Source organism: Ischnura elegans (assembly GCF_921293095.1).
Source record: "Ischnura elegans chromosome 13 unlocalized genomic scaffold, ioIscEleg1.1 SUPER_13_unloc_2, whole genome shotgun sequence".
Classification (NCBI taxonomy): domain Eukaryota; kingdom Metazoa; phylum Arthropoda; class Insecta; order Odonata; family Coenagrionidae; genus Ischnura; species Ischnura elegans.
In genome coordinates this window covers 8,110,986-8,138,897 of record NW_025791658.1, presented here as the reverse complement: position 1 = coordinate 8,138,897, position 27,912 = coordinate 8,110,986, and the positions used below count along the sequence as shown (strand labels likewise).

Here is a 27,912-nt window from a genome sequence, read left to right as displayed (position 1 = left end):
ACTTTTCGGGCTGTCCTAGGCGGAGGTGGCGCTTATGTTATTTGAGCCGCGTGTCTATAGTGCGGCCCGTTTCACCGATGTATATTTTTCCGCACCCACATGGCACTTGGTAATTGCCAGGTGTCATCAATCCTACCGGATATTTTGCTTTGACGAGCATGTCCGGATCTTTTTTGTTGGTTTGTGGATGGCCTGTATGTTGAATCTCTTCAGAATTCTCGCTACTTTCCCCGACACTGAAGAGATGTATGGTAAACACGCCTTCTCAGTTCGATCGCCTCTTTCTCCGTCTTCTCTCCTTGAGTTGGTCTTGGATATGGACTTTTTTAGGGCCTTGGAAATTTGTCTCTCATCATATCCATTCTGCTGAAAGGTTTACCGAAGGCGCTTTAGTTCAGGTAGGCATCTAATGGGAATGTGAAATTTCCCACTGTCGGTGACTATCCTTCCAAAAAACATATCTAGCAATATTAGCATAATTTAGTTAAAGAGGCATTGACTAAAATCAAGTGACGTATGTATTAAAACTACCAATTATCTACGTAAATGATAATAGGGTGGTTTCCTATTATTTTTTATTGCCTAAACATGAAACATTATTACTCCTTGAGTACCTATTTTACGCTTTTAGATTTTTAAATGCGATATCTGTTATCCGCGATTAAATGAAAAGTGAAAATTTTTATGCGAGCGAAAACACAATCGCTTAGTATGAATGCTGGGAAAACCCCGTGTGACGTCAGTCTGGTTCTTGCCCCCTCCTCCCCCCGCTGTTTAAGGCCACATTGGTGCGAGGCTATGAGCGCCGCTACGATGCTAAGCCGAGCACTCTTTGGCTCTTGCTTTTGCGTTTGTTTTCAGATTTATAGTGACATTGAAATCAATAAAGACAATTCAGGGGTGATGATCCTTGCAATATGACGACTTAATTCGTGAAAACTAAGTTACTAAGCAACACTACCCATACTATTAACAAAAAATGGAAAACTTATTTTAAATAAAAAGTTATAGTTTTGGGTATTCTTAATGTTTTAAATTTTATGGCAAACACAGTGATGCAAATATTTTCAAAATTGGACGCGAAATAAGCCCATTATTACGAATCACAAGTTGGGACTACTTTTGGAAATGCTCCGCGCGGAGGGATTCCACGCTCAGTGGATAATCATAAAAAGGCACATGTACCTTGAAAACCTATAAAATTACACTGTAAAGAAATGCAAAATGAACCAATTTAAAATTGTGCTAACAAATGCCACGATGAGCACATTTAAACATAATGAACGAAAAGTAATAGTTTGATCTTACAATCAAACATTTGATTTCCAGCCCGAGAGATTTCCAAATTAAGATCACCAAACGCGTTCCATGGCATAGTTGAACTGGTTTACGTTTTGAAGCATCGTGAAAAGCGAGCCTGACTTCAACTGTAAATTGTGCCGTGGTAATCCACGCACATCGCAGGGCTTGAAAATTTTCAGATTGCTAGTTGGTGGCTTCGTCGTTGTTTGTTAAACAGTCAATAGGTTTGAATTAATGCGGAGAACAAACTATTTTATCATAAGTCACCAAGTTGCATTCATCCACATCTTCGTCCGCAGCCGTGAAAATTGCTCACTCAGTCAAATATTTGTTATTTTCGTGGTTATCAATAATGCTCGAGAACACTTTGTTGATAAGCTCATCTTTGGATCGAAATTGCAAAACTTCCGAGGAAATAAAAATCATTCCTCTCTATCCCTCGAAAGGTACACGGCCATTACTGTTAGTCAACAATTCCTTGTGGAGATTTGTTTACACACACGGTAGGGACGTTTTTGATGATACTTCAATTCGGGCTGGTATAAGTTGGAATTCAATGATTTAAGTTCATATTTTATGAAATGGTTTCACTGAAAAAGATATTAAGTTGGTCAATACTGCGTGATTATTTTGTTTCTACCAATTTGATTACTGAGATTCTGTTCAAAATTTAAATTATTTCAATTGTGAAATGATGTTTAACCCTTAAGTAGGCGCGTGGGGTCTTTAAAGACCCCATGGGTGTAGCAAACGCAATATTTCATAACAAAAATTGCTTTCGAAGTTGACCTTTTCAGTACCTTCCTAGGACACCTACATACAGCTGATAAATAAAAAACCTCTATTTTTTAATGGATAAATTTCACGCAAAATAATATTTTTAAGCATTCGGGTCTTTTTAGACCCCACGCGCCTACCAACGTTACAAATGTAGTGTACCAGGGACGCCAGGTGGTGCGTTCGTCTTCCTTGTACGCTACCCTCCTCTCATTTCTAACTTAAGTGCTGGTCATGAGATCCTTACTTAACCTAATAGTGGGTTCAAATTTAATTAAAATGTAAGCAATGTGACGCTACGAAGGCCTGCAACATTGAATATGGAATGGTTAAGTTATATCCAGATCAAGTAGAATCTTGCGGAGTCAGAGGAACACCGCGCGCTCCTTCTCGTGTATTACAATTTATTCATGGAAGATTCAAAAGCGAGGAGGGATAAAATCAAACCGACACATTGTAGAAAATAGGTGCTTTACTTTGAAAGAATCCCCTCACCCCATTATTCCGTCCTAACCAACCGTAGGCTTTTAGATGACCCACTCCTCCTCTGATTTAGTAAGGTAGTTTATGCTCGTACCCATAACTACTTCCTCTCTTGCCGTGAAGAGAACGGTGCTTTGCAGGGGAAACACTTTTTGAGTGAACAAGAAAACTGTGACTGTAGTTGAAGCTTCCTCGGAGTAACTCGGGAACCCGCTGATTTTTCTTCTTCTATCCAGGGTATGTATATGAAGCGCTTGTTCATTTATGGTACTCTTGATTAGATTAAATAATATTGGCAATTTCCTCAAAGAAATCTTTACTACGACCGATTTCGAAGTGATACTTCATCATCAGGAAAGATTTATTTGTGGCAAATTGCCAGTATTATTTAATTATTTTATTTCACCACATCACGCCTGAAACGACTCTTTTTTACTCTTGATTAGGCTCATTTCTTATTTGTGCTGTTTATTTTTTATCAGTTTCATGCCGGCATCGAATTCGACACATATCCTTAAAATATTTGAGTTTGCCCTTCGCGGACAAGATGAATGAGCAAGAGGAAGGAGAAAGAAACCGCATCCTTGACCTTCTTTGGGATATCCCCTCCGAGGATGAAAGAGATTCTACTGCTTCGGAGGAAGAGGATCATCTTAGTGAGTCGGAACATGATACGGGGACAGAAGAAAGTGGTGCATCTGATGATGAGATGTGTAGTGCCAACGACTCTCCCAATAGGTCATCCTCATTAGATTTTGTTGGAAAAGATAAGGTAACGCGTTGGAAAAAGCTTCCACCTTCACGCAGAGTTAGGACCCCACAAGTGAACATTGTGTCTAGTTCGTCGGGACCATTACTGCAGGCAAAAAATGCAAAAACCCCTATCGAATGCTACAGACTATTTTTAGATGATGCTACTGTAAGTATAGTGACCATATGCACAAATATTTACATCTCCCAGATTGCTTTGCTATTCAGTAGAGATCGAGATGCAAAATTGACTGATGAAGAGGAGATGAAGGCTTTCATAGGTCTTCTTATTTTGTCAGGTTCCATTCGTTCTGGACATCAAAATATCCGTGATTTATGGGATAGAGACGGGTTTGGAATCGAAATATTTTATACTACAATGAGTATGAAAAGATTTTTGTTCCTATTGCGTTGCGTCCGCTTTAATGACGTAAAAGACAGACCACAAAGACGTGAGCATGACAAATTCACTGCTTTCCGTAATGTTTTTGAAACTTTTACCTCTAACTGTGAAAAATATTACAATTTAGGAGAGCTAACTACAATTGATGAGCAATTGGTTCCATTTCGAGGTAAATGTCCCTTTCGTCAGTTCATCCCAAGCAAGCCGGCAAAATATGGGATTAAAGTTTTTACTTTGACGGATGCTAGATCGATGTACACAAAGACTATGGAAGTTTATCTTGGAACACAACCAGAAGGACCTTTCCGCCTGTCAAATCGGCCATGCGATGTTGTGAAGCGTTTAGCGAAAACAATGGCAGGCACTGGACGAAATATTACAGCTGATAATTGGTTCAGCAGTATTCCCTTGGTACAAGACTTGTTAGAGAAAAGGATAACATACTTAGGTACCATGAGGAAAAACAAGGTTGAAATTCCGCCAGAATTATCTAACGCTAAGCAAAGAGCTGTAGGAACTAGCATTTTTGCCTTTCAGAAACACTTGACACTCTTATCTTACATTCCGAAGAAAAACCGGAACGTTATAATGATTTCTTCTATGCATCATGATGCTTCAATTGACGACAGATCAGGAGAAATGCGTAAGCCTGAAATCATTACTGACTATAATTATACCAAGTCAGGAGTGGTCACTGTAGACGAAATATATGCGACGTATAGCACTGCGAGACGTTGCAAACGTTGGCCATTAGTTATGTTTTTTAGGATTCTAAATATCGCAGGCATCAACGCGCAAGTAATTTATATGTCCAATAATGCCGAACGTAAGTTGGTTCGGCGGTTATTTCTGAGAGAGGTTGGTCGAGAACTCGTTTATGCACAGATTAGGAAAAGAGCAGCATGCAATTCTGTACCTAGATCTCTTCGTGAGAAAGTTTTGAAACTTTCAGGGTCAACATCTTCGGGGCACAGTGAGTTTGATGTGAAAATAAGAGCTAGGTGCACCATTTGCCCTAGAAATATGGACAAAAAAACAAACCAATTTTGCAGCCGCTGTTCAAAAACTGTGTTTAAAACATATGAAAACTGTATGCCCTCATTGTTTAATCATTTAAATGAAAATAATAAATGACTTACTTAAAAATTTTCATTGTTTTTGAAATTATTGCTGTAACCCTCCATATTAGTACAGAGTATAAAGTTTTATGTGCAGTATATAATTATATAAAGCCCTTCAAATTGCGATTTGAAAAAATATGTTCTAATAATTAAATAAATAAGAAAAAAATTGTTTACATATAACATAATTCTGAACAATTGATATTTTGATTTGAATACATCTTTAGTCGATAATGAACTACTCCCTAGATGTTAAAGTATGATATTCAGAGATAAAAAAGTGAACATAATTCGACATAAACATTTGCTATATAATAACAATATAAATTATTTCTTTCAGCAAAATTTATTAAAATAATGTCTTTAGAGAAAAATATGTTGCATTAAAATGTTATGTACCGTTTAAAACGTTTGTAAATGATAAATTACATGAGTTATGTAACCGCACATAGTGAAATAAGCAAATAGAAGAAAAGAGATCATATTAATTAGCTCAACTAATAGGAAATAATTAAAGGTACTTAAGTCGAATTATCCAACATTCAGCATCTATCGTAAAATATAGCAGTGTAAAATAAACAAATTCGGCGAAGTTATAAACATTTCCGCATGGGGTATTAAAAGACCCCACGCGCCCACTTACGTCACAAAGTGAGGTGCGCCTACTTATGGGTTAAAATGTTAAACCTGGCAGTTTTCGCTCAACCAACGAGGGCCGATATGTCGTCCCGGTGGCAGTAAAAGGTTTAACATTAAGATCAATTTTTTCGTGAAAATTTTCTATTTTAAATGTTTTAGTTGTTATCTGGCGCTGAGACGGATCAACAAACAAACGAGTATCATTTATTTCGGTGCGGACATTTTCGATTTATAATTGCTGTAACAAACACGATTTTCGGCTTTGTTTTACATATATATGTAGATTATTATTATTATTTATTTTATTTCAGGTTCGGAAAATGTCTGGAGCCACAAAGCGAAGCAGCTGCAATGCGAGCACAGGCCAGAGACACTTTTATATCTTCATAGCCGTCATATCCATCATGGGTTGCTCCTCAGAAAAATTGGAAACTGATAGCGAAGACGGGGTTATGATGGGATTTCATTGTAAAGCTGAACCCAAATGTCTGTGTTTCGAAATGAGGAGTCCAGATTCTTTTATCGTCTGCGAAGACAAGGTTTTTTTAAGCCGATGGACAGGAGCAGGTGTGCCGGTGTACTATAAAATGGAGTGCATGGGCGAAATCGAGATAGACCCATATCATTATCTCCCAGTGATACTACACGCCAACATCTCAGCGCCTTACTTTATGTACACAGACAGTGCCCGTTTGGATGTGTCTAATTGCTCAGCTCCGTCCCGTAGTCAGTCAGTGTTATTTGGAGCTTTGAGTACAGGTTCTATTGGAGGCTGGAAAGACCTTCCTCTGGAAAGTTTCACGATAAACTGCCAGCAGTCGAAAAATGTCCACCTTTCCAAGCAGCATTTGAGTGGCCTGAAGCAACTGAAGAGGCTTATACTCATCTGTCCAAAGTTGGCGAAATTAGACGAGGACCTTCTCTCTGGGACATCAAAACGGCTGGAAAACCTTCAAATCATAGATACGCAGGTGCGAGATTTGCCGGAAAGATTTTTCGCGGATATGGAAGCGATGAAGTCGTTATATCTTCGGCAAAACAAGCTCAAGTCACTCGGACGCAGTTTTCTGAGCAGTATGCGGAGTTTAGAGGTTATAGATCTCAGTAAAAACGAGATAAAAAGCTTAGACGACGACGTTTTCCTCAAAACGGAGAAGTTGTCTCATGTCCAATTATCAGAAAACTTGCTCACAACATTACCGACGAGCTTATGTAGCCTAAGAAAACTTGAATTTCTCTTAGCAGGTTACAACAGGATAACTTTCATCCCTCAGGAATGTTTGTGCAACATGCCGCACCTGTCTCTTGTTTCCCTCAACGGTAACAAACTTGTAACTTTGGGACTCACACCGGAAGGGATGGCACCAACCTACAAAAAAGTTTTGAGTTCCGATGAAAAGTTTCCAAACTTATCCTCAATTCAAGAAAAACCTGCAAACTTAAATAATGCATGGATTGGCTCGTCATTGATCAAGGATCTTTTTCTAGACAATAATCTCTTATCTTCCCTGCCAGATGATGCTTTCTACGGCATGGACGGACTTCAATTCTTGAATATTTCCAGCAACAGAATCACTTACTTGCCTCAAGACATCTTTTCCCGGAACGAAAATCTGATCGAACTCCTAGCTTCGAATAATCTCTTCGCCAACGTTCCGGCGGCACTGCTGAGGAACAACACCAGACTAGATAAATTGGACCTATCCCACAATTTCATTGAAACGCTAGACTTGGATTTCTTCAGTGCGTCGACTTCATTGTGCTACATATATATCAACGACAACAGGTTTGTATCTAGTAGTATTCAGGGTCGATTCGAGTCGAGTAGTTTCGTTCAATGTGCTGTCGAGGCCAGTAAAGCCTAAATCACACCATCATTTTTTTCGTCGCGAAAGTGATCACTATCGGGATCACTTACCCCGTCGCGAAAAGCGATCGCCCTAGTGATCATTTTTGTTAATCACACGGTCCCTCCCGCCGTCGCATTTCGCATCATTTCCAATATCACAGCTCGTTGTCATAGGACCCACATCACGAAAATATATGTAGCGTGTTTGTTTATTTATGTCGTTCCCACATTTGTCAAACGCTGCGCTGCAATCACATAATACGGGCATGCGTTCTGATTGGCTGATATGGGGTTTTAGGGACGGTTTCAAGCGACGGAAAAAGCGACAGGACGAGTGATGAAACACAGCGATGGGAATCTTCATGGGCAATTCTTCTTCGCGATCGCGAAAAAGAATTGCCCATGACGATCATTTTGACGATCACCCTAGAGATGGCGATAGTGATCGCTTTCGTGACGAAAAAAATGATCATGTGATTCAGGCTCAAGTTCCCAAATTTGCCGTAAAGAAATGCTTTTCAGGTAATGACGGTTATAACACTTCTCTGGTGTCCCTTCGGTTCGAAGTCTGCATGGCGTATGCCGATGTTTTGTTGGGAGACTACCAACATCACCAGGGCTGATGATGATGATGAGTTGTGACCAGGTTGAAAACTCGAAAAGCTTTTATCCATGGAATTCACCGCGAGAAGCTCAGATTCGTCTTAGGTAATTGTGTCGTTTTTGATGTCGATACGTCGTTCCAACGCCTTGACCTGGGGATTTCAGCTCGCTGTATACGTAGCAGTCAATCACCATAGTCATCGAGGTGGGCGCCGATTACCTCTTAGTCATCCGCTGAGTCTTGCCGTCTTCCGACTTGGCGATGTATTTGAAGTAATCTGAGTGGACCACCTCATAGTGGGCTGAAATCGAAAAAAGCTGGACAAAACCTCGAAATCGATTTTTTTGTGCGAAAATTGAAACTTTACACGGATGATGTCAATAAATTAGTGCATTTTTGACGCAAAACGGTTTTTATGGGTAAAATTTTCAAGCAAATTACTTAGCCTCAAAGATGAAAAAATTTCGCAAGTATTGCCCTAATTGATTTTTTTCGAAATTCAGCATTTTAAAAACTAATGCCACAGCTTCTGCAGTAACTCAATGGAATCAAAAATTTACAATCTAATTATTATGAAATTTATTACTGCTAATTCTCGGCAACTTTAACGACTCAGTTGCATTACTTGTGGCCGATACGATACAAAATGACGGACCCTGTTTTTCGTCGAAATTTTGTATTCGTGCATTTTCGTGTATGATTATTAAAAAAAGGATCACCGAGTTACCTCGAGATATTTACACCACTTGTGCAACAAAATCTACAGAGTATGATACTAAAAGAAGCATTGCGACCACGTGAGACGCCGAAATTAAGATCGATTTTTCGAACGAGCGGCACAGTTCGCAGCTCGCTGTTGGCCACGGTGCCCGACAGATGACAGACCTTGAATCTTTAAAAGCAGATTAATTGTATTATTATTATTAGAGTATTCTACCGATTAAGGTAGGTTTGCATGGAGTACTAAAGAAGTGATCTGGGAGCCTTCCTTTCCTTCCATTACCGCCTTCTTCAATTCACCATAAGGCCTACTCCGCTTCAATCTATCCAAAAATCCTACTCTTTTCCTTCCCCTCCCTCGTTTCCCCAACATCTACCCTCTAACACCATTTTCAACATCCCCTCCCCGCCGAGTACTCCCTCCATCCATACCTTCTTTCTCCTCCGTATCTCATCCAAAAGCTGCCTCTCCTCACCCACCATATCCAGCACTTCGTCGTTTCTTATCCTCTCCGTCCATTTCACCCTCTCCATTCTTCTCCATACCCACATCTCGAATGCCTCCAATCTTCTTTCGTCTTCTTTCCTCAGTGTCCATGTTTCGGCACCATAGAGAGCTACACTCCAAATCAAACTCTTCACTAACCTTTTCTTTAAACTCTTACACAACGATCCTCTCAGAAGCTCCTTCCTGTTCATGAACGCCTCCTTTGCTAGTGCAATTCGCTTCCTGATGTCTTTGCTACTGTGTCCGTTTTCCTCTAATGTGCTGCCCAAATAGTTAAACTGCTCTACCTGTTCAAGTTTTTTCCCACCTACTTTGATCTTATGTCTCACATTCCTCGCTCGCGATACTTTACAAAACCGCATTACCTTAGTCTTCTTGTGATTAATCCTCATCCCATACTCAAAAACTATAAAATCTTAGTTGATGCGTATTTTTTGCGGCGTTGTCTAAATGATGTCTCCATGCTTCTGGGTTTCACCTTGTGGATTTTCTTTGCGACGACAGTTTCTCCAGTATTCCAACCGGCGTCTTTAGGTCGATATAATACCTTAGTATCACACCTCATTTCAACTTCATACCATTTAATTTATTCACTTTCTTGCGATACTTATCGTCAACGCGATACAAAATATTGGACCCTGTTTTTCGTCGAAATTTTTGTTCGCGTAGGATTATAAAAAAACGGGGCAGTCGTGAGACTGGCTGACAGAAGTGAAAACTGTAATAATTATTACCCATGTATTTTTTATATAGATTTAGTATTATTAAAGAACTAATTTTTCCAGTAACACTCATTTTTCATCCAATATTGAAATGGTTTTTTTTCAGCAAACTGTTTATTATTAAATTAAAAATACGATGTGTATGAAAAGAAAGTAGCATCATTTATACATTAAAGTATAATATGTTTTTATTTCTTTTATTTAATATGCTTCAAACCTATAATTGCTCACTATGCACATAAAGGAAACTGCCTTAAATTGTACTGAACTGTATTTTTATAGCGTGTATACTCTTCTGCACATTCATGCACGAGCTCTTTATCTTTAATTAAATTATACAATATGCACCATAGATTTTTATTTTCAATTTTAATATTTTTAAAATAAAAAGACTTTAACAGTCTCTATATTAACAAAGTTTATTTACTATACCTAGTCAGCCTGCGTAGTTGAAATATCCATTGTGAAATATTTTTAATTGTATGAGATTGAGAGAAAAATTCTCCCCGGCGGGGAATCAAACCAAGGTCTCCCGCGTGACAGACGGGGAAAATGACCACTATACTACCGAGGATGTGATACTGAGAGACGAATTTTATGACGGAAATGTAAATCTCGCTGTAGCGATCGCGGTGTCGGGTCGGTGACGCTCACGCGAATTCTATGCTTTTTCCCCATCCCGCAAAAATGCTTAAGGCCGCTAAAGAAGTTTTCACTTCAAAAAGACCACGGAGTTACCTCAAAAAACCGATCTTAATTTCGGCGTCACTGGTGGTCGCAATTCCCCCGCTGGTATCATACTCTATAGATTTTGTTGTGTATGAGGTGTAAAAATCTCGAGGTAACTCCGTGATCCTTTTTTTTATTATCCTACACGTACACAAAATTTCGACGAAAAACAGAGTCCTCCATTTCATATCGTATCGCTTATAAATAATAAAAATGAGTCGTGGATGTTGCAAAGAATTAACAGCAATAACTTTCATAATAGTATTGTAAGTTTTTGTTTCTATTGAATTACTACAGAAGGTGTGGCATTAGTTTAAAGTTGTTGAATTTCGAGAAAAAATTAAATGAGAGCAATTTTGTTCAAATTTTGAGGCCAAGCAATTTCTTTAAAAAATTTTCCTATGAAAAAGCTTAGCACAAAAAATTCACTAATGTATTGGCAACATCTGTGCAAAGTTTCAACTTCCGTACTAAAAAAAATATCGAATTTGAGGTTTTCTCCAACTTTTTTCGATTTCAGCGCAATGTGCTCGTAATTCCTTTTGCAAAGTTTATTTTACCCTTCCCCACTTTCTTTAATTAAACTCCCATATAATGGTTGCGGTTGTTAAGTTTTCTGAAGGAAGGGATGAAAAATATGATACTTTAAGGTTTTCGCGGAAAATGCCAATTCTTCCACATTTTGAGACATTCATCTCAAAATGCTCCTCAATCTGATCTCTAAAATTCTTATCCACCTGATCTCTAAATTCCACATCAACGCTCCTCATTTGCAAAATTAAGGCAAATACGCAAATTGGCATAACTTTATTAGTGTATACCTTGGACCAATGAAATTTGATGAATGGTTACATCTTGGTATTCCTCACAGTGCCCAATGGAAATATATTCTGTGTGTGGTCTCACATTCGATATATATGGAATCTTCTTTTTCCTAAAATATATCGAATTGCTATAACATATAGGATTTTACATCCACGGGCATTGTTGACCAGGAATTATAGAGTAGATGACCATAGACTGGAATTAAAATCCATAGCACTGCAGATTTTACAGTACAGATGGCAGTATAATCGAAATATTGATTCGATTATCAAGGCAAATACGTAAATTGGCATAACTTGATTAGTATATACCTTGCACCAATGAAATTTGATGAAAGGTTACATCTTGGTATTTCTCACAGTGCCCAATGGAAATATGTCCTGTATGTAGTCTCACATTCGATATATATTGAATATGCTTTTTCTTAAAATATATCGAATTGCTGTAAAATATAGGATAATAAATAAAACAAAACTAAAATATATATAAAGGCCTTTATAATATATAAATATCCTGATGAATTTTTTTTAATTGTCAGGCTTAGAATTCGGTATATTAATTTCGCGACACGACTCTTTTAAGAGGAATATATTGGAGCGTGTGTATTGTTTATTTTTCACTACCAAGAAATTACCAAACTCGACTCGTTACCCAACTCGAGATCAATATGTGCTTCTCGAACAACCCTAATTTTTAGAATTAGTCGATATGCGAAAATATGTAGATAATTAATTTCATTGTTTCATTGCAGGATCCGCCATTTGCCAGACGAGATATTCAAGCCATTCCAAGAGAAGCGGTGGGGATGCAACAAATTTGTCCTCGATATGAGCAGAAATCTTCTGGAGGATGTGCCGGAATTGTCGCTTCCGCTGTTGACAAACCTGCGCCTATCCGAAAATAATCTGACCTGGATAAAATATGACATATTATGGCAAGCAGGGAATCTGAAGGAGGTCAACATATCGCACAACCTGATTAACACCATAGATGGTCGATTGGAGCTTGACGAATACTATGTACTCTTTGAAAATTATTTGCTCAATTTGGAAGTTATCGACCTATCGTCTAACCGTTTAACAATGTTGCCAAGCATTGCTTTTTTCGCGAAAACCTTAAAACACCTCAACGTTAGCAATAACTATATCACGGAGTTTGCATTTAAACCTGAAAGAAGAGAGAGGGAAGTAAAATATCTCCCATTCGAGACGTTTGACATGTCTGGAAACCGTTTAAAATCGGTCAAATTTTTCGGCGATAGGCTATGGCACTTTGAGAAGACGAAGTACGTGGATCTCTCCCGCAACCGGATCGAGCTGGATGGATGCTATGAGCATGTGCACTCCACAAGGCTCGTTTGGGGGTGCTTGACGTCCCTATGCAGGCTTTCAGCATTAGAGGTGAGAAAATAGGGTGGTTTCCGATTATTTTTTCATTGCCAAAATCGAAAGATCCTGGAGTACACAGGATGGTAGCTTAACCCTCTTAGTGCCACGGGCCGATATATCGGCTTGAGCGTAGACCGAATATTCAAACTAATATTGTTATTATAATGATATTTATCCTTTATCCAGTGTAATAGAATATTGCAATGGACAAATAATTCGTTTTTAGTAGAATGAAAAGGACATTACATTAATATCTCAAATATCAACTTCACATTGTGTTTTGTCATAAACTGCTACTAAACTCTTACATTTAGGTTTGCACTTTTCGCTAGTACCACCAAATTTCGGTGGTGCTGAGACCAAGTCATTGGTATTATAAAAAACAGTATTATTCAGTAATTGACCTCCGAGGGTCACAATGGGGGTCACAGGTCATAGAGCTAAACGTTGGGCCATCATGACAACCAAGGTGTCAAACCATAGGTTTCGAAGGGTGCCAAAGTCGGTTAGGCAGTTCATAGATCCGTATTGTTGATTTTATGACCTCCGAGGGTCACAATGGAGGTCAAAGGTCGTAGAGAAAATATAAAACGCGCTTACCCCCCCTTCCTTCCGAAAATTTTCCATTTCCTCGCATTCTTTTCCGACAGGCCTACCACGCCCTCATACGCTGCAGCTGATTATTTGTTTCTCTCTGGGACAGTCTGTATGCCAATGAAAGAATAGAGGGATGAATATTTTTTTGGTTCTCTCCCACACTGGTAGGTAACTAAAATCATGTACCCCCGGTTACCTGGTAATTCGGTATCCATGCTCATCATCCGCTTGTTTTCTCACCTTCACTAGCAGGTCACCAAGCACCAAATTCGTCTCCGTCCAAGGCCTAAGTACCTTCATTCTTACCTCACCGTATCTCCTACATTCAGTCCCCCTCTCTTCCTTCCGCTTTTTCCTCGACTGCTGTTTTAGAAATCGACTTCCCTCTTCAAATATTCCCTATCCATATCCCCTTTCCCTTCATAACAGTTCTCAATTATGTTATTTACTAACTCTATTCCTCAATCTGTTCACCTATTTCAATCTCTCCATCCTTCTCCACGCCGACATTTCATAAGCATTCGTCCTTTCCCTATCTCTTCTTCCCAAGGTCAATATTCCAAATCTATAAAATACAGCACTCCGTAGGTAGGCATTTCAACATTCTATTCCTTAGCTCTAAGCACATGCTGCTACATAATTTAATATGGGTTTCTTATTTTCAAAAGGTCATCCATCAAAAATTTGTCGCTAAAAATGATCGAGAAAAGTAGGCCATAACTGTATAATTTAAATTTATTTTTTTTGCCTAAATTTAAAGCATACCATAGTACGAAGTCTAATGAGACATCTCAGAGACCTATGTGAGACGTCACTCATGAGATGTCACATAGACCATTTTTTTGGACATACTGACATCTCAGAGAAGTCTCAGAGATGACTCTGAAGCTCTCAGAATGTCTCTGAGACGTAACATGTGATATTCGAGACGTCTCAGAGACGTATCCGAGACGTATTTGTGGTATGTGGGATCACTGGCCAACAATCAGAGGATTGATTTGGTGATCCTCACCACTCAATTCTCATATCAGCTAAGACTTTCGCGACAAAGTATTTGTTCACTTTCAAATCCGTCTTTATCTGTTCCATATATTTTTTTACAAGGTCTGTCTTTTCAATTCCTTCCATCCACTTGTCCCTCGACGAATGTCTCAATCATGCCTCCAGATATGGCATTTATAGCTTTTTCGTCCTCTCGTTAGGGTTATTATGAGGCTCCTCATCTTCCCTACTGGTATTAACACTTCCTCATTACTATCTCGGTCAATCCATTCGATCTTCATCAAGAGGAGTAAGAGAGAAGAGAAGCCTCATGAAAACCTTAATAAGAAGACGGAACAATCTTGTAGGCCACATCTTGAGACATGATGGCCTGATGAAGACAATCGTCGAAGGGCAAGTGGAAGGCAAGAACGGAAAAGCAAGACCTCGAACAAAATATATGGAACAAGTAAAGAGAGATGTGAAAGAGAAGAAGTACGTAGGTGTGAAACGGTTAGCTGATGGGAGAACTGAATGGAGAGCTACAGTGAAACCAATCCTAGGATTGTTGACCAGTGATGATAATGAGCCACTTTAGAGGTTGATTGAGAACATCGCTAGATTATGCATTCTTTAACAAATATTTCCGCCATCTGATAAGAAAAAAAATGAGTTTCTTAATCCTTCACTCCACGCGATATGAAAACCATTTAACATCGTGGAGTAGGGCGGATCGCAAAAATCGATTTTTTTCAAATCCATCTGGCCCAATGAAAAAAAGTTGTGGGACCGATCAAAAATAAGGCCTGAAAATTTTCAGACCTGTACGTGAACCCCTGACCCTCGCTCAAATGCAATTTAGGGGGGGAAAGTCAAAATTCGAAAAATATAATATTTTATGGTCATTCCCTATAGATTTTGCCGAGTTACTGCCCTCTAAGGGCGAAAATTTCGTGCACTTTGACGTATCTGCCACCGTTTAGCCACAAAATGCCTAATTTGAGTCCGCGTCCGCGAAGAAAATATTCCAACGCCCACGCAGCGTCGCGGATACCAGAGCCGCAGGCCGATCCCTTCCCCTCCACGCTCGCTTCTCCCCCTCCCACGCCTCTATTACAGCAAAATTCATTCCGCGCATGCTGCTAGGAGGTCGTTTATCTTTGATAATATAAATCAGAATATGGTAGAAGATAAAAAACGATGCGTAGTGAGACGACTTGTCCCTTATTTGGCGCCTCGTCGGCGTTAAACAAATCGATGTTACCAACTTTTAGAGAAGTGATGAAATATTCTTAGATCTGCGCACGCAGGAAAGGAGACTACGATCTATGAAGACGCCTCTCGTGTGGCTATGAAAGTTTGGGAACTTAGGCTATGCACTTCTATTCCGGTATTGTCCGACAGCTATGACTAAACGGATGAATAAGGGTGAAGGCCGCCGGCGTAACCTCCCCGCTCCCCTCTCGAACGCCCCAGATGCACCAAAATTCACACCAAGTGCGTCTTTATTCGTTGGTCATACTAATATTTGATGTATCAGCATCGTCCAGTGAGGAACAATCATGAAGAAATTACTCAATTACCTGCTTTCCAGTCTGTATTTCTTATGTTGGTGTCATTCCTCGTCTTTTGCTGCCTTCAACAAAGTTTTGGTAAATTCTTTCGCGAATCTCTCGTCCGTATGTATAATAAAAGGAATATTGAAATTCAAATTTGAACTTTCATCAATAGATTTTTAAATTCCACAGCTCTAAGCTCAGATATATCCGAAGGAACCGGAGTCTCTCTCCAATATATCATCAGCGGGTAGTCCTTTACGTCGATATTAAAATCCAGCAATTAAAAAAATCTCGGATTGGTCGCCAAACGCATCCTTGCAGAAACGCAAATTGGGTCCCTAGATTACCCTCCCAACGTTTATGTCGCAAATCCAAGTCAACTTATTGCAATTAGTTAATAGACCACTGTAAGGGATGAAATACGATTTGATGCTTTCCCGGCGAATGATGTGTGTAAATTCTTTTCGGGGTTCAACAAAATTTATCCCTTAGGATGAGCCCCCAGTTGGAGCTTGAAATGTTGGCCATTATGGAAAAATTAACCCGGTGGGAATCCCGAGAAGAGTCTACCCACACTGCAAGGGATGTTGTAATTATGCTTATACTTAGCAAAGGGATGATGCCTCCTTTTTGGGCGCTATTCGCTTAGTACCATCATAATCAAATCCTTTTTGATTCTGTGTATCTAATTTTCACTCGGAAAGGAATCGATAATCGCAGATTTTATAACTTTTGCTAATCCTCCGACGGGGGAGGCAAACCTCCAAAAGAGGAACCCTGTTTCTTCAACTAACACCACACATTCCCCTCCAAACTTGTATTGATAAGTCCTCTTCCCTTTTTTCATCAGACAAGAGTATAGTCTTTCATTCCAATAAAATAAGGCCCTTTGATGACCCCTCTCTTTTCTTATTCACAGTAATTAGCATCTTTTTCTGTCTACGTAAGTAATTCTGGTACACTAGCTTTGATGTATCTTACGAAGTTATGACTTTTGCGTCAGCTAAAGTTATGGGAACGATAATTGCTGTTGCTTGGTTCTTGCATATACCTCTTTCACAGTTGGCAGACGCATTTTCCGCGAAGAAGTTCCAATTTGAGGTTATAGTCCTTAATGTTTATTTCATGAGGAAAGTAGAGATACAAATCGGCTAATTTCTCGCCAGTTTAATTTTCTTCGGATGAATAGATGAAGAAAATTTTTGATACTATTTTCCCGTACAAGAATTGACGATGATGACTCAACGCTCTCCTACGATTCCCTTTTTTCCTCAGTTGTCGAGTTTCTTTAGGGTTCAATCCAGCAGCCATCATTTATCTTTTCGTCAGATTGTCTCTCAAAATACTTCTTCATTGGGGGAACCTTACGCTCCTATGTGCACTTACACGCAAAAATATCGCACAATTTAAAATGTTCCTTTAAAATTGTTTGAGTCTTTACTTCAATAAAACCCTACTTTTGGCAAATGACGATTTTCGTAAGTTTTAGTACTTCCTGTGGTACCGCTAAATCCATTTAGTCACATTCATAATGGAAGAGAAGCGCGTCACCATAGTTCGCACACCTTCATAGCCAATCGAGAGGCGTCTTCATAGATCGTAGTCTCCTTTCCTGCGTGCGCAGATCTAAGAATATTTCATCACTTCTCTAAAAGTTGGTAACATCGAATTGTTTAACGCCGACGAGGCGCCAAATAAGGGACAAGTCGTCTCACTACGCATCGTTTTTTATCTTCTACCATATTCTGATTTATATTATCAAAGATAAACGACCTCCTAGCAGCATGCTCGGAATGAATTTTGCTGTAATAGAGGCGTGGGAGGGGGAGAAGCGAGCGTGGAGGGGAAGGGATCGGCCTGCGGCTCTGGTATCCGCGACGCTGCGTGGGCGTTGGAATATTTTCTTCGCGGACGCGGACTCAAATTAGGCATTTTGTGGCTAAACGGTGGCAGATACGTCAAAGTGCACGAAATTTTCGCCCTTAGAGGGCAGTAACTCGGCAAAATCTATAGGGAATGACCATAAAATATTATATTTTTCGAATTTTGACTTTCCCCCCCTAAATTGCATTTGAGCGAGGGTCAGGGGTTCACGTACAGGTCTGAAAATTTTCAGGCCTTATTTTTGATCGGTCCCACAACTTTTTTTCATTGGGCCAGATGGATTTGAAAAAAATCGATTTTTGCGATCCGCCCTATCGTGGAGGCATATAGGTTTTTAAGCCTATATTGATTGGGCATGGCATCAACAGTTTCATGTCCGGGTTATTAACAGACATGGGACACTATTTCTCGCTCTGCATACCACACAAGCTAGCAAGGAAGCTGTAACACTAACAAATACAGATATAAAGACATGCAGTACTCAAGATCTCACCATAAATGACTTCCTTGCGTGTTTTCCAAAAACCTATTGGATTTCTAAAATGACTGCAGTGTTTACAGAAGAGAATGATATTAGTGACTCGTTTATGAAACAAACACATGGTCACACACACGCACATGGTCCATCGAATTGTTCCACATGGCCCAAAGTAGAAGACTTATGTGAAGTGCCATTGAAAAATACTCTGTGCAAATTTCGACTCATACATCGTTTCCACGTCATCGTCAGTAGCGGTGGGTTTTTGCACACATTGGATGCCATGGAAAGAAACAAGATTGAGCTTGATTTTAGTGAATGGATGTAGCAACATATTCAGATATGAACTTTTTATCCGTTATGCGTGCCAAGTAGAATTAAACTTCATTTTTTTCGAATCTTGTTAACCAAGATTGCATACCTTCAAATGATTCGAAAACATGCCTAACTTTGACATGCCTTATAACAAAAAGTATAAAAAACATGCCTTTTCTTATTTATTTTGATTAATAGAAGAACATTTTAACTGCCTTCTGAGAAATTTTAAAGAAAATAAAAGGTCCTTTTCAGTGATAAATTGTTAAAGATTGACCTATTTTTATTGTTTATACAAGTTGTACTTGTTTATTATTGTCTCAAATGGGTTTCAAGTTATGTAAAAATATGCAAAGATAAGTTTTCTTTAAAATGAAATGACAACTTACACTTTATGGGTCATGGTTCCTTAGTAATCAGTATTTATGTGATTTTTCATTTTCTACTCAGAGGCCTAACTCGGCAATGTTCAAAGGATAGTATATTTATAACGGTCCAGTTAAAAGCTGGAATAAGGTGACAATTACCCATCATAAGGATACTGCTTTCATATATATATATAACTTTCAGATAAATTGGCAACGGTCACCCCTCTTCCTGTTTTGAGATGAAATCCCCCTAATATCATTCTTAATTATTCACTTTGTATCTTATTCCTAAATTTATTATTATAATACCCCAAAATTACTTACGCTATTCCGTATTGTTTCAAATAAATCGTTTCATCTCAATACTAGTGATACAACAGTCAAACAAAGAAAAAAGTAGACGCTACAAAATGCTATAAACTGTAATTAAAAATGCAATAAAATTTCAATCAAAGTGATATTTTCACGTATCTCTAACAATGATTTATCTTTGAAATTTAATTGCAGGTCATCATTCTCTCCCACAATCAAATTGCCTCCATACCCACGGAGTTCCAGCACTATCTGCCAAACCTGCGTTACGTCGACCTGAGCCACAACAAAATCAAACGACTGTGGCTTGGAGATCTTCTTTTCACCAGAGCCCGAGAAAACATGGACCTCGCATTGTTTCGGTCGACTCTATTAGATCTAGATCTAAATCCCATCCTCAATCGATATCCAGGCTCGAAAAATCTGACGATAGACCTCAGGCACAACTCCATCTCTTCTCTGCAACTCCCAGACGATAAGGTAATGTAACATGTTGTGCTACAATTAATACAGTATACTGTCGATTAACCCGGTAACTCCTGAATTAAAAAGTTTCTGCGATTTTTGTGGAAATAATTTCTCTAAATGTCAATGAAACTCTGAGTCATTAGGTGAAAAAATGTATCCTTTTACCACTAAGGGTTACGCCTTGCGGTACCCTATGGTACCACTGACATATTTTGCACCATAAAATACCAATGTATTAGGCTCACCTCAAATAACAATCATACTTTATACGAGATAAACAGGCTACAAAAATCGTAATTACATAAAAAACCTTTGTACATATTAGCAATGAAGTAAAGAAAATGAAATGCTTGCTCTAAAATATTCCGTTTTTTTGGGCTAGTTGATAATTCCCAAATTTCAAACTGTTCTTAATGCGTTAAAAACAGCTTTAAAACACCAAAACTTTCGGAAAATGTCATTAAAAATATTCTCAGCAATTTAATTTTCTCAAAAACCCTGATAAATTAAGATAAATAAAAAAAAGGTTACGTTCAACACGGCACTACCAGATGGTACCATTTGGTACCGCTGGGCGTTAACGGGTTAAGATAGGTTTCCATGGAGTACCTAAGAGGCATTCTGGGAGCTTCCGTTATCTTCAAACACTTGCGTCTTAAATTCACAGTGATGCCTGCTCCCTTTTATTGAATCTAAGAATCCTTTTCTCTTCCTTCCTCTCCCTCATTTACCCAACATTCTACCCTACGACACCGTTTTCAACATCCCCTCCTCGCTAAAAACTCTCCTCATCCATACTTTCTCTCTCCTCTGTAACTCTCAGACGATAAGGTAATGTAACTTGCTGCATTACAATTAGAATTAGTGACACGAAAACTTGAATCTTTTGTCATCGACCACGACTGAGATTCAAGAGTGATATGGAAAGCTGATTGAGGTCAAACGTAGAATGTATAGAATACGTCACAAACGGCGCTCAGCACTTGGAGGCGGTCTTAGATCAGGAAATAATTAAAAAAATACAGATGCATCTCGAACGAAACTGTGTGACTGGAGAGGATAAACTTTTCCTCAAATTTAATTTGAGTTTTCATTCTCATTATAATCCGTCCAAAAACTAAAATTTATCACTTGTTTACGAAAATTATTTGTTTTTTTTTATCTTACAAGCAGGCCACCCGGAGTTACACGGGAAGGATGGTAACCATTGGAATGAGAAATTTAAAACTTTACAGTCCGTGAAATGTCTAACATTTGGACTCAATAATGATTGATCATGGAGAAAACAATCGGTTAATAACAGGCCAAGCTACTCGTGCATTGGGTTTGGTTGAAAAGTATTAGGAAAATGCGACGAAAAAGTGAAATAAATTAGCTACTTCACTCTCGTTAGACCCCATTAAGAATACGCTGATAATTATTACAGTATTCTGTCGATTAAGGTAGGTTTCCATGGAGGACTTAAGAGTTATTCTGGGAGCTTACCTTATCATCAATCACTTCCGTCTTTAATTCACTGTAACGCCAATTCCTTTTATTGATTCCCTAATCCTTTTTCCTTCCTTCCTCTCCCTAATTTACCCAAAATTCTACCCTCCAACACCGTTTTCAAAATCCCCTCCTCACCAAATACTGGCTTCAGCCATACCTTATGACTCCTCCGTAAATCTTCTAAAGGCCGTCTCTCGTCACCCACCATGTTCAGCACTTCGTTCCTCCTCCTCCAAGTCAACTTTACTTTCTGCTTTCCTCGCCTTAGCCACATCTCGGACGACTTCAGTTCTTCTTCCTAAGTGTCCACGTCTCGGTATTGTAAAGAGGTAGACTCCAAATCAATATCTTCACTAATTTTTTCTTTACACTCTTGCATAACAATCCTCTCATAAGCTCCATCCTGTTAAAGGACGTCTCCTTTGCCAAAGCAATTTTCATTCTGATGACTTTTCAACTCTATCCTCTTTCCTCTAATGAGCTGACTATTATAGTTGATTTGCTCTACATACTCAATATGGTAATGTAACTGCCTTCGAAAAAATGTGATACTTCCATCAGAAAAATCAATTAGAATTCAGAAAAATACGGTCTATTCGTCAGAAAAGACCAAGCTATTATCGACGCAATTTCAGAGTGAAACTAAAAAAAGTTTATTAAACTAATTTATTAGTAGCACGGGAGAAATAAAAATTAACGATTTTTTATGAAATACATGCTTGAATGAGAGATACTGAGATATTCTTAACATAAATATAGAAAAACATAAATCTAAATGAATAAAATAAGATGCATGTTTGTCTGTCTGCAAAGCGTTTCCATACGGATTGCAGCCAAACTTAGCAATATAGTTGCGTCTCATGCTTCAAAACACCCTAGTGCTGCTTTTGTCTCTGTCCTACGCGTCCTTTCCGCGATTTTCTCGTTATCTTTTGTTACGTCAATTCATAAAAAATTCTCTGGTTGGACATCCTGTTGAGTAGGCAAACCTATTGATACGCATAAAGGTTGACAATAACCGAAAGAAATCTGTCCATTGATTTTTATCCTTTTAATGCAAACCTTTTAGATGGAGTATGCGTTCAAACTATGTTCTGTTTCTACGCAAGTACGGACACACAACAATCAATGTTGTAGAGCAGAACATGAGCTGATCCCATTCGCGGTATCAGTAAATCGTTTCTTCCATCGTGTCGCAGTTAGTACTTGTGTATGAAATCACCGTGCCTGCTTTCTTCCTTTACGTAATAATTCAGCCACGTGGCCATGACTTCCATCTAACTGCATCTACATAATACTCTGAAAGGCACTTCTATGATGTTTGGCAGGGGGTGATCAATCACTAGCATATGACATGCAATGGGATTCCTACAGGCACACCACACAAGGTACAAATGCGTTACACATACTAACATGTTACACTACCACATTCATGCATAGGATAATCTCGCCAATTACTCGTTAAGGTAGTCTGCCAATATACCAAGAACACACAAGTCTTGCTGTAAGTAGTAATAAAAAAATGTAGAAACAGGCATTAAGTAATACATAAGATAGTAGGCTACACTAAAAGTTAGGTAACGTTCATGTGAGTTCTAACACTGCCGTAATAGTGTTATTAATTGTGGAAAAAATACATTCTGATATCTCTTTTCTTAAGTATGTATATCTCTCTCATTTTCTTTATAGGATCAGATCATCCGTGGTATATTGACGACCGTAAGATATGGTTAACTTCGATAGAAAATACACTATTTTTGAATTTATTTAATAAGTGTAGTCCATTTTTCAATCGACACTCTGACGGAGAATGCCATCCGAGTTTATATAAGAGGTCAGTTACAATAAAATGACTATCGTATCGACTTTTCACGTACCTGGCACTCTTCTTTGTACGCGTTCTAACTCTTTTATTAAGCATTTTTCATGAGGGTCTGGAACACTGTCAGCGTATTCTACATGGGTTCCAACGAGGGAGAAGAAGCTAATTTCTCTCACATTTTCGCCGTACTCTCCTTATTTTAACAAATCCCAATTTACGATTAGCTTGACGTAGTACGTCCTGAATGCTTGTTCCAGGATAAATCATTATTGAGTCCAACTCGAAGATATTTCACGGATTTTAATGTTTTAAATCTCTCACTTCTATGGTTACCATCCTTTGCGAGACACGCTGGGTGGTCTGCTTGCATGATAAATAGAAAATAAATGATCAACTTAAAAAAATAATGAATATATTTCGTAGGTGCATAAAAATATATTGAAAATTCAAACTTTGGGTAATGACTGAGTTTATCTCCTTCAGTCACACTGTTTAATTTGAGACGCATCTGACTTTTTTAATTATTTCCTGATCTAAGAGTGTTTCCAAGTGCTGAGCGCTGCTTGTAACGTATTTTATGCATGCTACACTTGAACTCACTCACCTGTTTTTCATATCACTCTTGAATCTCAGCCGTGGTCGCTGACGAAGTCTTGGTGCTATTTTACAATGAGTGAGTAGTGGCATTCAGAAATATGAGTTCCATTTTTTAATACTAATTTAATACTACTTCGATAACACGACCTTATATTACACCAATACTCAGAATGCGTGCAAAATTTTTTATATTTTTATAAAATGATTTCCATGTAATAGTTGCTATATTTCTACGTATCATGGGATTTGCACTAACGCTACGATAATTTAACACTGGAACCGCGGACGGGACTTTTTTGTCCCATCGCCCTTTGCAAATGTTTTCCATTCATGCACTAGTGGTTTGATCCCTTTGAAATTTCCTGAATTTTACTCAGTTTTTATGCTCTTTCAAATGGTTATGTCGAAAACATTGTACGATGTTTGGTTCGCGAGAAAAAACGACGATATGCCTAGAACCGCGGGATGGGACTTTTTTGTCCCATATGGGGAAAACATACAATTTCAGTTTTATTTTGTACAAATATTTTGTATTTAGCATAATAACAGTTTGTTACAAAGGGGATCGATGCACAGATACCGTTATTCTGCCAGGTAGAAGCGCTGAAGGGAATAATCTGTGCACTGCGCCGGCCGCCTACTCACGCAGCGCCGGCCGCGTCACCTCTGCCCGGCGCTGCGCCCTTCTTGACAAACAACACTTTTGCTGTCAAAATAAGTTTACTGTATTCCTAGTTATACTTGATAAAACATTTTAAACATTACCTAAACACGTGTTTTGTTCACACAAACCACAAAAAAACCGTCAATTATACTTAAAAGTGACAGGATCAACGTATTTTGTCGATGGGACAAAAAATTCCCATGCCGCGGTTTTGGTGGGGTTGGAAAGTTCAACCGTTCTTGGGTTTAAAAATATTTATCTCTTCAATTTCTGTAGAAATAAGAGGAAAAGCAAATTTCATGCGGAAAATAAACATTCAGGTTATATTGCAGAGGTAATATTCTCATCTGTGTCATTTTCTCCCTCTCAGATTGAAGTTGTGATCCCAGGCTGTGACATAGGCAGCCACTTCTCCCGTGTCAAATTACTTCTGGGACACAACCCTTTCGTTTGCGACTGCGAGGTCTTCAAGCTCCTGCGGTACGCCTCCTTGGAAATGAGGCCAACGTCTGCGTTGGAGAGGCTCAATGGACACAAGCTTGTAGTGCCAGCGGTCATCGATATACAGGACCTACACTGTTCGTAAGCATCTACATTGTAACTTGTTTGAAGCGTCACTAAAGGGAGAACACAATCATTGACGCTATATAATAATAAAAATAGTAATAGTAATGATAAAAATAATAATAAATAATAATAAGTTATTTTACTTATTTTATAGGAAGTTTTTACAAAGTAATTATAACTGTGATCAAAGAATCAAACGTCATCTCACGCAAACAAAAGAAAGTGAAGAAAAGAATAAAACATATTATGAGTTTTAAAATATCAAGATATTATAAAATTCCAGGTCCTGCCAATCTTATCAATGCTTGTCAACAGGTGCCTATTTGTATTTTATTTGTGGACGTACATAGTTTTTCAAATTTTATCCCACAAATTTGTTTACAATATTTTCAAAAATTATAATTACTATAGTACTCAACCAATTGAGGTATGTTTCTATGCGGTACTAAAGAAGTGATCTGGGAGCCCCCCTTTCCTTCCAGCACTGCCTTCTTCAATTCACTGTAAGACCTACTCCCTTTCAATCTATCTAAAAAATCCTACTCATTTCCTTCCCCTCCCTCGTTTCACTAACATTCTACCCTCTAACACCTTTTTCAACATCCCCTCCCCGCTGAATACTCCCTCCATCCATAACTTCTGTCTCCTCCGCATCTCATCTAAAAGCTGCCTCATCTTCCCAACCATATCCTGCACTTCGTCGTTCCTTTTCCTCAATGTCCATTTAGCCTTCTCCATACCCACATCTCGAATGCCTCCAATCATCTCTCGTCCCTTTTCCTCTACCTGCTCTCTTTTTCTTCCTCTCCTACTCTTGAGTCTCACATTCCTCGCTTGCGATGCTTTAAAAATCGCATTACCTTAGTCTTCTTGTGATTAAGCCTCATCCCATGCTCCTCGCTCAGCTCGTCTAACGCATCCACTACAGCCTACAGTCCCCTCGCTGACTGGGTAATCAGCGTCTGATTATCTGCGAATCATACCGCTTTAAACATAATTCCTCCCTCTTTCACTCAAACTTCCAACTCGTCCCACGCTTTTCTCACCATCTCCTCAGAGTATACGTTAAAAAGCAGCGGCGATAGAGGACAGCCTTGCCTCACACCTTGGCCAATGCGTATCCACCCAGATTTTCCGTCCTCCACCCTCACTTGCGCAGTCTGGGCCATGTACAGATTACGAATCAGTCGTCTATCCCTTCAATCTACACCTATTCTCCTAAGGATATTCAGTAATTTCACCCTGTGCACCCTATTAATCGCGTTTTAAAAATGCACGAAACACGCATATACGTCCTGGTAATATTCTTGTTTCCTCTCCACGAGGGACATCATTATTGCAAGTGCATCACAGGTTGGCTTCCCTTTTCTAAAACCAAACTGATCTTTGCCCAATTATTCGTTTGCCCTCGCCTCCATTCATCTGTTCAATATCCTCAATACCACTTTCGCCGCATGTGGTATTAGGCTGATATTCCTATAATCTCCGCAATCCACAGCTTTCTTCGTTTTCGGTAGCGGAATCAACCGTCTTCGCGAAATCCTCCGGCCAACATCCCTCCTCATAGATCCTGCGTACTAGTTCGAAAACCCTTTTCTTACTCTCCTTCCCTGCATTCTTCAGAAGCTTACACGTGATATTGTCCGTGCCTACTGCTTTCCTAGTCTTCGTATCACGAAGTGCTTTCTCTATCGCCGAAACTAACATTCTCCCCTCAAGATTATCCTCCTCCCCTGATATCCATGCGACATAGATTGGATTGACATGGATATTGCACGGATGTCAATTGTTAACCCTGGCAATATTGTCTGGATGTTCTAGGGATGTTGAGTTTTGTTAGGGAAATGAGCAGTGGAAACGACGTGATTTTAATTGCTTATTGATTCTTCAGGTCCATAGGACTCGGAGCTGTTTAATTATGTTTCAGGCTTCTTAGATAATCAGGGTGGATGGAAAAAATATCGACAGTGTGAACTTTGAAATAAACATTTATAAGGTAACAAACAGTTCACAGTTGTGTACACGACCATGCACTACGATTTTAGATTTTAGAACATAATTTTTATGCACAGCGATTATAATAAGAAATTATTATCATCAAGAATACTCCATCGTCATTCATTATTTTCAACCAATATATTCTTTCTAAACATCATTAATTAGATTTAAACAACTGAATACATGGCTTAGTGAAAATACTTGACGACGCTCAATCATCTTGCCTGCCGTTGTGTCATCCATCTTGTTTTACGAATGTAAAACAAAACACATGTGTCCTGCGGTGGCAGAATCATGTACTAAAAGGTGCAAAGAAAAGCAGCGGTAGGTTTAAATGATACTTGAAGGATAAAAATAAAAAAAAGTGAGTCTGAGTAGGATATCCATCCTTTCCATCACGTGCAATCTTAGGGGATCAATTTGGATTCTAATTTTCCGTTTGAAATTCTAATTAATTTTTTCGTGTTTACAGGAAGCCAGACTCGGTCAACGGGAAGGCCGTTGCGGAAGTGGACTCTTGGGCTTATCATTGGTTGCCAATGATTGGTCTTTGTGGATATGACACTGGAGTTGAGCCACTGTCCGGGCACACGGCGACCAACACCACCGAAATGGAAGCAGTGGTTGATCCACCGACATAGCACTCGTGGTTTCTGGCGATACTATGCGGAATCTGCCGAACATTCTTGATAAATAAAATTTTGACATTGTTTTTCCACGTTATTTCTTTGTAATTTACAAAGCTTTTTCCTTAACCAGCAATTATATTTTTAAGTTTTTTTTAAGCTATGCTTAACTGGCGCCAAAGAGGTATTACACTGAACTTTGATGAAGAGATTTGTATGAAATTATTTCTCACTGAATTGGGTCGTGTAATATATATAGCTATATTCATTGTTTATTTGACTGAAACAATGAATCATCTTACCTTGTTTAAAAGTCTTGAACGCGAACAAAACTAATGGTAATGAATCCAGTTTTAATTAAACCA

General features: G+C 38.8%; 1 protein-coding gene across 1 annotated transcript; it reads left to right on the top strand.

Annotated features, from left to right (window-relative positions):
* Positions 1-5,798: 5,798 nt before the first annotated feature.
* LOC124172661 (chaoptin-like) lies at positions 5,799-27,633 on the top strand. Its single transcript, XM_046552117.1, has 5 exons — positions 5,799-7,261; positions 12,184-12,832; positions 19,510-19,794; positions 24,727-24,938; positions 27,394-27,633. Exons 1-5 carry the CDS (start codon positions 5,880-5,882, stop codon positions 27,560-27,562), a joined length of 2,697 nt encoding a protein of 898 aa, XP_046408073.1. The 5' UTR covers positions 5,799-5,879; the 3' UTR covers positions 27,563-27,633.
* Positions 27,634-27,912: the final 279 nt, after the last annotated feature.

What these genes read in the sequence shown, in the direction of transcription:
- LOC124172661 (XM_046552117.1), top strand. Translation starts at nt 5,880, where the DNA reads ATGGGTTGCTCCTCAGAAAAATTGGAAACTGATAGCGAAGACGGGGTT. An exon ending in ATATATATCAACGACAACAG is followed by an intron (nt 7,262 to 12,183) that starts GTTTGTATCTAG and finishes GTTTCATTGCAG; the next exon opens with GATCCGCCATTTGCCAGACG. An exon ending in TGCAACTCCCAGACGATAAG is followed by an intron (nt 19,795 to 24,726) that starts GTAATGTAACAT and finishes TCTCCCTCTCAG; the next exon opens with ATTGAAGTTGTGATCCCAGG.